Below are 12,396 nucleotides of genomic sequence, written 5' to 3' on the forward strand. Positions count from 1 at the left end.
TGTTATATTATAAACATTTACAGTAAAGAAACATTATGTATTTGGTGATGATTGGTAAATGTAGAGACAATAATAAGGAATATAAATGTGTCCAAGAAATATTTTCTCATCCTTCGCAACAATTTTCAATCATTGTTTAAGCCCTCAACATTTTCAAAAAAAAAAATGGTTGGAATGGACATAATTGACTGTGACACTCAAGATGGCTACCAGGTAAGCAGTTCTTATTTTTTTCTCTCCAGATAAAAGTGGAAATTTTGTTTGTCATAGTACACAACTTTTTAGTTCTCATTACCAAAACATGTGCTTGTAAATGTATATATTTAATGAAATATCATGTTGCGGTAATGATAATTTTTCATAATGATAATCTAAAAAATTTAAATTATTCTATAGGAAATATGTTTTAAATCCTCTAAAAATAATGGTATATATATGTGCAAAAAAATTGGCTTCAATGGCTTTTTAAAAAAATCTGATGCTGGACACCATTTAAGTCTGGATTTCGTGAGAATCACCCAGCTGTTGTATAGTGCTGCTTATGTTGTCCATAAATTTTTCTGTGTTTTCTCCTGCTTTTATTAATGTAAAGCTGCTTTGAAACAATTAAACAATTGTGAAAAGCGCTACATAAATAAAGTTGAATTAAATATACTGGAAATGGGATGCAAAGCCAACCACTGAATGTTACAACAAACTCTGGACTTAAATGTAAAAGCATATGCACTCTAACAGTATACATTACAATTTTGCACCAAAAACATTTCCAAAGTAGCCTTTTTTATCATAAAGTTAAATAGTTTTCTGAAAGACTGTCAACATTTGCTTTATGCTGTTTTCTGGCTTATACTGGCGAGTTTGTTACTGAGGATGTTATTGATTTGGGCATGCAATCAAACAGACCCAAGATAAGGGAAGTTCAAATGCAGATAAAGTTAAAGATAAAGAGCAAAAAGTTTTGCAATGTGCAACACTGTTTAGTTCATTTAAGTCCAATGTATAATAATTTTTAAAAACCTTCAGGAGCAGTGATGTTGCTTTTGAAACAAATCCGCTGTTTACATACCTGCCTCTTTGGCAACCCTGAGTCTGTCCAACCACTCATCCAGCGGCCCAAGACATTTGGACAAGTATGTCTGGATACTGATGCAGTCCAATGGCAAAACATGGTTGTCTGCCCCGACCCGGAGTACAGGGTCCACCACAATATATCCACCACCAGACTTCTCCTCATCTCTAATGGGCATCAATAAATCAACAAGGGCAATATTTTATACAAATTCTCTCAAAATAGAATCCCCAAAATTTCTACAGCCCAACTTACCCATGACCAAAGTAGTACTGGTAAGAGCCTGAAATCTGTAGGTTAAGGGTGCAGAACTTGTCGGAATCATCCTCTCTTCCAGTTGGGTTGATCCAGTCTAGGGCACGGAATTTGTGCCGATCAAAACGTTCCCCCTCGGCGGGGTAGTTTGTGTGAACATGCACATGCTTTCCTTGCAGAGTGGGGCCCAGTCGAAACTGGAGCTCAAACCCTGAGTGGAAAAACAAAATTAGCTACAGAAGACACATTCTTTGTCAGGAAGAATAAATAATAAAACCCTTTTTTGTTTCTCTAAAATGGCATCAGACGGGAATACTTTAGCATGTATACCACATTACTAGATGACTAAAGCGCATTCCATATAGACTATAAGTTATTTTCCACAATCTTGTCATATTTATTCACTTTTGTAAGTAAAATCCAGTTAAGCAAAAATGGGGTGACCCGGATTTTGCATCTCAATAAACAACACACTGTATTCAGCTACATTTTTTAATTGAACATGCACAACATGTAAGACAAAATGCATTCCTTAAATAAAAGATTTTAAAGCATTAAAAAATAAAGTTTTGCAGCCATCACACAGGTTGTTTGGGATTTAAACAAGATTAAAACCGTCTAGTACCAAAAATCTAGTACCAAAACAATTCTGCAGCTCTTACTGTTTATTACTGTATGAATGAATAGTTACTGTATTGACCATATAGTTGGCTTCAGAGAACGTCTATAAATAACGTGCGCGTATCATGAGTAACACAGTCATGCAACACAACAACAACAACAAAATAATGGGTTGAAACTTGCCTTGTTCCAGACGGAAGAGGGTCCTGTCAAGTTTCTCCATGTCATTGAGGACCATCACTCTTATTTGTTTACTATGTGTCATGATTGCCCTTCTTAACGCGTCCTTAACATACAGGAAACGATGAGCAGGAATTCAAGAGGACCCCCTTCGCTAAAAAGGGAACCAAAAGACATGCAAACTCCTTAGTTATTACAGAACTGTCTCCCTTGACAAATTAATGCATCATTTCATAAACCCCAAGACTGACAGCTATCCAAACTGTCTGAGAAATCGGCACCTTAAATTCTCAAGATTGGTATCCGCTACTCAATGCACCATCACCCCTGCTAGTTTAACGTCATCGGTGCCTAAAGTAACTGCCAAAAAGTATCCACTAACCCAGATTGGTCGAGGTTAAGTATCTAGCTGATAAAGGTCAAGCAAGTCTATAAAAATAATCAGGGCAACAGTAACATTTGCCAAAAGAGCACACTACTGTGCATCAGACAACTGATCTGATCTTAAGGTGACACGGTCAACCGTGCGCGTCAAACGCACGACAGTCTGCAATCGGAACTCACATAAATATTTCGATAATCTTTGCACGAAAATGAATGAACAGTACGGTTGAAAGACACACCAATGTATGTATTTTCCTGTTCTTGGTCTAAGGACGTTGCAGTTGTTGTTGAAGGAGGCGTGTACAATATGCGGTAAAATACTCTACTTCCCGTTACCGTAACGCCGTTAATATAAGATACTCTGAAAACACCCGTAGGTTTATGTTAAAAAAATACAGTGTTTAAAGTAGTGTATTTACGAGTTTTATATAATAAGAAAAGAATATACAGATGCATGAATCATGGATTAATAAATAGACAAGCAAACAAACAATTTGCAGTGGCGCTGCGCATCATCATAGGCACAGCTTTCTTCAAATCCCTCTCGCGGCGCAGTGTCGCGTGAATTCAAGCACGCTCTTTGTCTCCATCGTGTGGCGGGAAATAATCTTAAAAAGTCATAATATTGTAAAACCCACCCATGATGTTTTTAATATTCATGACCACAGCGTAAAACTATTACCAGCCCAGCAGTACCTGAGCAGACAGGTAGCTGGCGAGGTAAGAGCAAGGTTTACTTTTGAAGCTCTAAAGATTATATGTAACAAGTGCTTATATTAGCTCCATTATCATATACTATCATAATATACAGCATGAATAGTTTTCACTGTCAGTAAATAAGCTTGTATATAGTTTAGCTTTTCTAATGTATAGTTTCTTTCGTTGCACTGAACAATGTTATGAAAGATAAGCATGGAATGCTTCTTTATCAATTGAAGTGAAAGTGTGTGCTGAACAGTTTTGGAAAATCTTGAAAAACAGAGAATATTTTCCTCCATACTCATAGAAAGACATAGAAATTAGTTATTTAAAATGGTATAGAAAATTTACACTTTTGGGTCAGAACTGTTAATAGCTAATATACATTTATAAAGAGAAAAAAGTTGTGTTCATCCAAGGGTTTTTGGTTTTTTTTTATTGTATTTGATATGTGTTTTTTAATTTATTTTAGGTAGAAATATTTTAGAAATGAAACCTCTGCAGTTCCATTGATACATTTAAAATACTTAAAAATAATTTTGAGTATAATCATTGAAATTCATTGGTCAGAAGGAGTCAGAACATTGAATTTAATTTTATTTTTATAATGTGTAACATTAGGACCAGTGTCTATAGTTTGTGACACACTCATTAAGATTTGAGTAAAAACCCATATAAAACCATTTATTGTGATGCTAACATTTTTCTGCATAAAATTCTGTGAAAATATAACCTTGATATCTTTAATTATTGACACAGACAATATGAATTCAGTAATTGAAATCAAACTTTGATGCTCTAAATCTCATAATTAGATTATGAGACTTTAGCATGCATTTCATAGGTATAGGTCAAATTTGACTAATTTCTTGATACTGTATGTCCATTACAGAAGGGACCAGTTTGTCTCTAGACATGGGCAATCTACGAACTGTTCTGGCAATCCTTGGAACTTTGCTTTTGACTATCATCAGTGGATACAAAAATGGAAAAGTAGAGAAAGCTTGTGATAGCATGATGCCAGACCATCACAGTTATCCTAACACCACTGCTTGTCCATATACCCTGACAGTGAGTGTCAGTAAATTCAGACCAGGAGATCAGATCAAAGGTACGTCAAACCAGCTCCAACTCAGCCAATCATTCCCATAGGCAAAAAATATATATTTTAAATATATTTCAAAATATGCAAAAAAATATGTACTGAAATATATTTTGAAATATATTTATATTTTACATATTTTGGCCATTTTTTGTATATTTTAAAATTAATTTAAAAATAAGTATATATTAAGCATTTATATTCACGTTGCATGTAAACATAACATTTAAAAAGATTAAAATTAAATATATGTTCAACTGCAAAAATATACTTATCATTTTATATTTTATACCTTCTTATACATTTTATACTTATAGGCTACTTTATACATTTTGTACAAACGTTTATGAACAAATGTTCGGCTTTATGGGTTGTAAAATTAGAAATGTGTTTGTTACCCCAGAAATATGCTAGATTTTGAAATACATGTTAATATATAAAGGTTAAAGCTAAATATATTTTCAAATTCAAAAATATATTTAATTAAGTTTTTCTTTTTACAAAATGTATTTAGAGAGATGTTTGTCAAAAGAGAATGACAAGTAGATTTTCTGTTAAGTTGACCTAAAGATAACAACAACAATCAAACACTGATCAATGTAATTAATGTCTTGGCTGCAATGGCAGTAATATAAAAATTACAATGGTACAAAAAAATAAAATGTTAAGAATGTTAAGTATTTAAACATATTTTCGTCCAAAGAAATTAATTTTTTTGCCGTATGTCATTGTTTTCAGTTTCTTTGTGTTAAATATCAGTCTAAACAATGTTTTCCTTACTGTATTTACATATTTACTGTATGTAACACTTGTCCATAGTCACTCTTTCTGGACACGAGCACTTTCAGGGCTTTCTGATTCAGGCCCGAGATGCCACAAACCCTGATGGATCAGCTGTTGGCTCTTTTACATTGGTTGATCCCAAAATATCTCAGCTTTTGAAATGCAGCAGCATAGAGGTAGATACAGATACCCAAAATTGCCATATTATTCAGGGAGCATATTTAAAAGTATCTCATGCGATGTACATTATCTGTGTTACAGCAAGTATCAGCTTTTTTGTTTTTATGATGTATTTGAAAGGGTTCTGCTCTCAGTCACACCAGTGATGCTAAACAGACAGAAATTCAGGTGATCTGGAATGCCCCTCCCACAGCTCCTCCCACTGTCCAGTTTCTGTAAGTGTTTCTGCTCTGACCCATTCTCTCAATATCAGCGGTACTCATTAACAGCTCACTAGATACATATTGACTCTTATCAGACAATGTTTGTGATAGCATAGCACAATAACATCCGTTCATACTTTTTTATTTAGTGCGACGGTGATTGCCCACTACAAGATTTTTTGGGTTAAACTTCCTGGTCCAGTCATTTCTCAAAGTGAAGTGACTGTCCCACCTCAATCTACCACCTCTGGCATGTCTACAAACTCTCCAACAGGAACCACCTCTATACTTCCTCAGCCAGTAGGTGCCAAAATAGAGATAAACATATCTGGGACATAAACCTATTTAAAGTTTCAAGAAGGAAACTGTTGTTATGCTTTTTTGTGAACATTATTGATAATGAATTGGTCATTTTTGGTGCCCATGCACCTCTCTCTTACAGTTTACCTCCGAGGGATGTGGGAGGTCAAAATCTTGTCTCGTTGACCCTGTAGGCTGTAACCCATCTGAGGACACAAACTGCTTCTTCCTTTCCTACTCTACTGTGAACCAGGCAGTTCTGTTTGAGCTTAGTGGCCCAGCCACGGGATATGTATCCTTTGCTCTCTCCAAAGATGAATGGATGGTAAGCATCACAAATGGCTGACTGCGCAAAAGCTATTACACATTTTAAGAAATCATTTAACCCTCATGACATTTAAAAAAAAGCACGAGTAAAAGATTTCATACTTTAATTTAAATATACCTTAAACCTACATTTGTTATGACATAATGCAGCAGATTCACATGACACTCAATTTCGTGCTATAGGGAGATGATGATACATACTTGTGCATAAATGATGGGGGTCATGTAAGCGTGGATGCAGCATACACAACAGGCAGAAGCTATCCAGATGTGGCATCTAAGGTGAGAGGCAACTTGATGATTTTGTGTTTGGTCATGAAATAAAATGATATTATATTGGCAGATGCTTTTGAAAGAGAATGCCAAAATGTCAATTAAACCATAAAAACACAGTGTTTGATTTATTATCATGATAACATCATGGCCTCTCAGAAAGATTATACATTTTATGCAGTGTATTTATGTCAATAACTTAACCAGCACGATTCTTATTTTGTTTTTAGTCTGTGCTGACAGATGTAAGTTGGAGAGTTTCTGATGGGGTGATTCAGTGCAGATTTTTTAGGGCCATTTACACTCCTCAGGACCTGGTTCGATTCAATCTTAATCAGAGTTATTATCTGTTCCTTGCACACGGCAGTGCAGAATATGGTGAGCTTTTCTGTTGCATCAGTCTCATATAGTATAGTTAAATGATTCTTAACCCAAAAATAAAATTCTGTCATAAGTTACTCACCGTCTTATTTTTTATTTCTTTCTTTCACAATAAGTGTGTGCAATAAGCAAAATGTTACACTGTGGAACACTAGATGATGTCATCATATAGCTATTTAAATTTTTCATTTTATCACTTTATGTGCTCACATTTTTTTTAGTTAGGTTGAGGTCTGGCTATTTCCCTTTTATGTTTGATTTACAGCATGAAATATAAGTTGTTTTCCCGGTTGTAATAGCATTTTCAAAAAGAAATGTCTTGCTTATTCTTGAAACCTGTTTTATTTGCCAAATGATTATGTTGTACATCCGATACAGTGCTGCATTTAACTGCTTTTATTACCTCCGTACAGATTGTGTTGCAGATTACACAGATCCAGAATTCTGACCGTACTCTTTTACAAGTGTCTGTAATTACCCGAGCCATCAGTTCTTCTTTCCTGTCATTTATTTTACAACAGCAGTAAAGGGTCACTACGTGCACAGCAGTTTTCATGGACCAAATTTTTGTTCATTTTCAACCACAAAATGTGTGTTGCAGATTTTAAGTGACTGACAAACGCTTAAATAAACATAATCTTGGTATGATAAAAATTATGCGTACATCTTGCTGCCTGCCTGCTGGAAAAGCCATATGTTGTGTTTTCGTGCTGGTTTGCTGGTGACCACCAGCTAAACCAGCATCAAACCAGCATGTAAATTTTGCTGGTCTATGCTGTTTTTTTCCAGCAGGACTGTTCTTGATTTAAAGGGACACTCCTTTTTTTTAAAAAAATATGCTCATTTTCCAGCACCCCTAGGGTTAACCATTTGATTTTTACAGTTTTGAAATCCATTCAGCTGATCTCCGGGTCTGGCGCTACCACTTTTAGCATAGCTTAGCATAATCCATTGAATCTGATTAGACCATTAGCATCGCACAAAAAAATAACGAAAGAGTTTGGATATTTTTCCTATTAAAAACTTGACTTTTCTCTAGTTACATTGTGTACTAAGACCGACAGAAAATTAAAAGTTGCAATTTTCTATGCAGATATGGCTAGGAACTAAACTCTCAAACTGGCGTAATAATCAAGGACTTTGCTGCTGTAACATGGCTAACAATGAGAGTAAAGTTCCTAGCCATATCTGCCTAGAAAATCGCAAACTTTAAATTTTCTGTCTGTCTTGGTGCACGGTGTGACTGCGGAAGAGTCAAGTTTTAAATAGGATTTTAGTTTTTTTATTTTATGGTCTTTTTTATGTTTTTTTTTATGATGCTGATGGCCTAATCAGATTCAATGGATTATGCTAAGCTATGCTAAAAGTGGTAGCATCAGACCCGGAGATCAGCTGGATGGATTCCAAAAGTGTAAAAATCTAATTTATAGCTCTAGGGGAGCTGGAAGATTAGCATATTTTAAGGAAAGTGTAATGTCCCTTTAATTTTTTCGTATAATGCTATATTTCAGGTATGATCCATAGGCACAAACGGCAGCCACTGATATCATCTCATCGTCAGCTCATAATTGGCTCTCCTCAGATACTGACAGGCTCTAGATCCCCCCTGCTCATGAAATATCATGGTAAGTGTTCTGCTGTTATTACGTTTACAGTAATGGTTAAAGATCGTAAGGTTGCAGGGAACTCTTCTTAAACGTGACTTGCATGAATGACAAAATGTTGATTATACACTTGATTTACAACTGCTGTCATACACTCTGAATAGATGTAATTTTAAAACCCATATCCAAATATAATAAATTTAAACAAAAACTGCCCCTGGAAATGTACTGTAGGAGCGTTTATGCTGATTGGTTGGATGCTAGCAGGAAGCATTGGGACATTCATGGCTGCCTTTTTTAAACCTGACTGGCCAGAGCATACATTATTTGGACAAAAGATATGGTTTCAGGTAGGAGGGTTAATTTAAATACACATTTATGTTTTGATTGCATTAAAAGCACTGAAAATGTGGTTGCTGCTTGTTTTAGAAAATGTTCTACACTCTAAAAACAAATGGTGCAAAATAGCACTAAAAGTGGTTCACTGGCTCATATTCATATGGGAACCATTTTAAGTTCCATATAGCAGAACCATATTGTGCTATATAGAACCATATCTGGTGCTATAGTGGTGCTATATCACCCCTGGATGGTTCTCCATAGGTGCTATAGAGCTATAAAATAGGTGAAATTTTACTATGCAGTTGTAGTGAAATTAGCAAATGATAACTCTATAACCGTTTATGTTGTTGTGGGTTGTAAAATGCTTTGTATTTACAGGTGCACCGTACATTGATGTCTCTTACAGTGTTACTCACGACTGTGGGCTTCATTTTTCCTTTTGCCTACAGACAAAAATGGAGCTCAGTAAGTAAATGCAGTGCCTTCTGCTTGTTAGACACTGAGTTGTAAAGTAATAATCTATTCTACACAACACCACACCACAGTAGATGGCAGCATTTCATTAAGTTCAGTGTCAGAATCATAGACAGATTGAGTTTGTTGTTCTAATATTGTTTTTAATATTTGTTCTGTGCAGAGGGCAGGTGCTCATCCATACCTAGGCTGTATTGTTATGATTCTTACTTTTTGTCAGCCTATAATGGCTGCTTTCAGACCAGCTCCAGACTCTTCAAGGTATTTATACAACACAACAAGTGAGCACATATCTGAAAATAACCAAAAAGTAAAATCCTTTATTTTATCAGAAGGTGGATATTTAAGTGGTTACACTGGGGCATAGGACATGCTACTGAAATTTTAGCAGGTGAATATTGCTTTTTTGTTGTTTAAAATGTTTATTACTGTTAAACCCACTAGCAAATATAAACTATTTATATTTATATTATATATAACTAACTAAATCTTAAACTACTTTTAGCAGGGACGTCTATGTTAACTGGAATACATCAACAGTCTCTTTTGCTCCCTTATCCATGGACCACAGGGGTGCTGGCTAGTTTTGTGGTTTGGACTGTTTTACTAAAAATAGTGTTAAAACTTCATAAGCACGACATTATTAGAAAAGGTCTGTAGCTCATTCTCAGACTAAAATGTTTTTGAAAATAATGTATCTGTTTAGTCATTTCCTTTGTCTCTGCAGGGAGTAAAAATGAAGATGAAACTCCCGTTCTTCCTGATTCTTCCAGAAGTGTAAACTGGGTAAGATCAAATTTTAGTCAATGGAGATCAACACTAACATATTACTCATCAGGGTGTATCACAATAGGCTCAATAAAATAAATTCAAACTTAAACATCAAATTATGAATAATGAAAATCTCCGAAAGTCATGTACACTCACCTAAAGGATTATTAGGAAAACCTGTTCAATTTCTCATTAATGCAATTATCTAATCAACCAATCACATGGCATTCAATGCATTTAAGGGTGTGGTCCTGGTCAAGACAATCTCCTGAACTCCAAACTGAATGTCAGAATGGGAAAGAAAAGTGATTTAAGCAATTTTGAGCGTGGCATGGTTGTTGGTGCCAGACGGGCCGGTCTGAGTATTTCACAATCTGCTGAGTTACTGGGATTTTCACTCACAACCATTTCTAGGGTTTTCAAAGAATGGTGTGAAAAGGGAAAAACATCCAGTATGTGGCAGTCCTGTGACCGAAAATGCCTTGTTGATGCTAGAGGTTAGATGAGAATGGGCCGACTGATTCAAGCTGATAGAAGAGAAACTTTGACTGAAATAACCACTCGTTACAACCGAGGTATGCAGCAAAGCATTTGTGAAGCCACAACACGCACAACCTTGAGGCCGATGGGCTACAACAACAGAAGACCCCACCGAGGATCCCCTCATCTCTACTATAAATAGGAAAAAGAGACTACAATTTGCACAAGCTCCCCAAAATTGGACAGCTGAAGACTGGGAAAATGTTGGCTGGTCTAATGAGTCTCGATTTCTGTTGAGACATTCAGATGGTAGAGTCAGAATTTGGCATAAACAGAATGAGAACATGGATCCATCATGCCTTGTTACCACTGTGCAGGCTGCTGGTGGTGGTGTGGGGGATGTTTTTTTTTTTTGGCACACTTTAGGCCCCTTAGTGGCAAGTAGGCATCGTTTAAATGCCACGGCCTACCTGAGCATTGTTTCTGACCATGTCTATCCCTTTATGACCATCCTCTGATGGCTACTTCCAGCAGGATAATGCACCATGTCACAAAGCTTGAATAATTTCAAATTGGTTTCTTGAACATGACAATGAGTTCACTGTACTAAAATGGTCCCCACAGTCACCAGATCTCAACCCAATAGAGCATCTTTAGGATGTGGTGGAACGGGAGCTTCGTGCCCTGGATGTGCATCCCACAAATCTCCATCAACTGCAAGATGATATCTTATCAATATGGGCCAACATTTCTAAAGAATGCTTTCAGCACCTTGTTGAATCAATGCCACGTAGAATTAAGGCAGTTCTGAAGGTGAAAGGGGGTCAAATACAGTATTAGTATGGTGTTCTTACAGTAATAATCCTTAAAGGTATAGCGGAAGATTTTCCAGAATTATTTAAAAGAACCGCCCCTCCACATTTTTTTAAAAATGCACACGCGCAACCCTCTCCCTCCTCCCGAGAGGGAACGCCTGTTAAACGCGTGCACGAGACAGAAAGAGAGCATGCAGGAGCCTAATTCTTCTCTTTGCTCTGTTTACAAGTTGCTGTCGGCATGTTTACCGTGTCTGTGCGGTTCTTGACTTGTGCCAGGGCTAGCATCGCTAGTCATAGCTTACATCAACTTTTACTAGCAGTGATTTTAAATGGATTTCTCCAAATAGCATGACAAAACGTACCTTTCCAGTAGAAACTTCGCGTGGGAAGCCCAACCTGTCCTTACCTCACGCCAGCGTGTGAAATAGTCTCCCATAAACACACTGTTTCTTTCTTCATAGTCCTTTCTCTTCTTGTCATACAATTCGTAGACACTTTTTCTCTTGTGACCCTCAGACATTTTGAAAAAACACAGTGATAACGCGAGCTTCAATGAATGGTTGAAACCGTAGCACAACACACATACACGTGAAAGTGCGCATGTGCAGAAAGCAAACCTAGGGACGAGCACGGCGGTTATACGTCAACATATAATCAGAATGATTGACATCTGGGATGAACAATAATATAGATGATCCACCCGGAAAACGGAAATCTTCCGCTATACCTTTAATGTGAGTGTATACACAGTATTAGGGTCTGAAATAAAAAAAATGTTGGTCGAGAGAGAGAGAGAGAGAGAGAGAGAGAGAGAGAGAGAGAGAGAGAGTGCTGTCAGTGAATGAAAATAAAATCATCAGCTCACATCTATTTTATTTACTTGTCAGAACTAAAACACATGAATTTGGTATTGGTCAAATGTTAATTTTAGACCCTGTACATGTTTTTCTAAGCATCTTAATAAAATTCCCTTCTTTCTGCTTTCACAGGATACCAAGTTTAGAGTTGCAATCCTTGCTCTTTTTGTGCTCGGAAACTCAGTGTTCTGTATCGCGCTTCTCAACTCCATAACTCAGACATAACCCACATATGAATCATATGGCAACTTTTCAGAAAGTAGGATGAATGCATAGAGTTGTTTAAATTGGAA

The 12,396-nt window shown here is 36.4% G+C and overlaps 2 protein-coding genes across 5 annotated transcripts in view; one reads left to right on the forward strand and one right to left on the reverse strand.

The window, feature by feature from the left end:
* The window catches only part of agla (amylo-alpha-1, 6-glucosidase, 4-alpha-glucanotransferase a), a 30,141-nt gene extending 27,126 nt beyond the window's left edge, over positions 1–3,015 (reverse strand). For 2 of the 4 annotated variants that reach the window (XM_073876436.1, XM_073876447.1), the window contains exons 1-4: positions 2,749–3,015; positions 2,129–2,279; positions 1,325–1,535; positions 1,067–1,236 (exon numbers count right to left, since the gene is read on the reverse strand). In XM_073876436.1, the coding sequence (XP_073732537.1) occupies positions 1,067–1,236; positions 1,325–1,535; positions 2,129–2,210 (463 nt within the window). In that variant the 5' untranslated portion in view covers positions 2,211–2,279; positions 2,749–3,015. Of the gene's footprint in view, positions 1–1,066; positions 1,237–1,324; positions 1,536–2,128; positions 2,280–2,406; positions 2,559–2,689 lie in introns of those variants that run through there. The other 2 variants (XM_073876441.1, XM_073876446.1) reach the window with 2 other exon arrangements.
* Positions 3,016–4,108: 1,093 nt separating this feature from the next.
* frrs1a (ferric-chelate reductase 1a) lies at positions 4,109–12,377 on the forward strand. Its single transcript, XM_055202413.2, has 15 exons — positions 4,109–4,319; positions 5,130–5,269; positions 5,394–5,488; positions 5,626–5,776; positions 5,919–6,101; positions 6,287–6,385; positions 6,607–6,754; positions 8,269–8,382; positions 8,596–8,711; positions 9,082–9,168; positions 9,341–9,438; positions 9,510–9,568; positions 9,686–9,829; positions 9,905–9,963; positions 12,236–12,377. Exons 1-15 carry the CDS (start codon positions 4,124–4,126, stop codon positions 12,326–12,328), a joined length of 1,782 nt encoding a protein of 593 aa, XP_055058388.2. The 5' UTR covers positions 4,109–4,123; the 3' UTR covers positions 12,329–12,377.
* Positions 12,378–12,396: the final 19 nt, after the last annotated feature.

Source organism: Misgurnus anguillicaudatus, chromosome 2 (genome assembly GCF_027580225.2).
Source record: "Misgurnus anguillicaudatus chromosome 2, ASM2758022v2, whole genome shotgun sequence".
NCBI lineage: Eukaryota > Metazoa > Chordata > Actinopteri > Cypriniformes > Cobitidae > Misgurnus > Misgurnus anguillicaudatus.

Coding starts and splice junctions, on each gene's coding strand:
- frrs1a (XM_055202413.2), top strand. CDS start 4,124: ATGGGCAATCTACGAACTGTTCTGGCAATCCTTGGAACTTTGCTTTTG. Junction 6,386..6,606: donor ATCCAGATGTGGCATCTAAG/GTGAGAGGCAAC, acceptor TTTTGTTTTTAG/TCTGTGCTGACAGATGTAAG. Junction 9,830..9,904: donor GCACGACATTATTAGAAAAG/GTCTGTAGCTCA, acceptor TTGTCTCTGCAG/GGAGTAAAAATGAAGATGAA.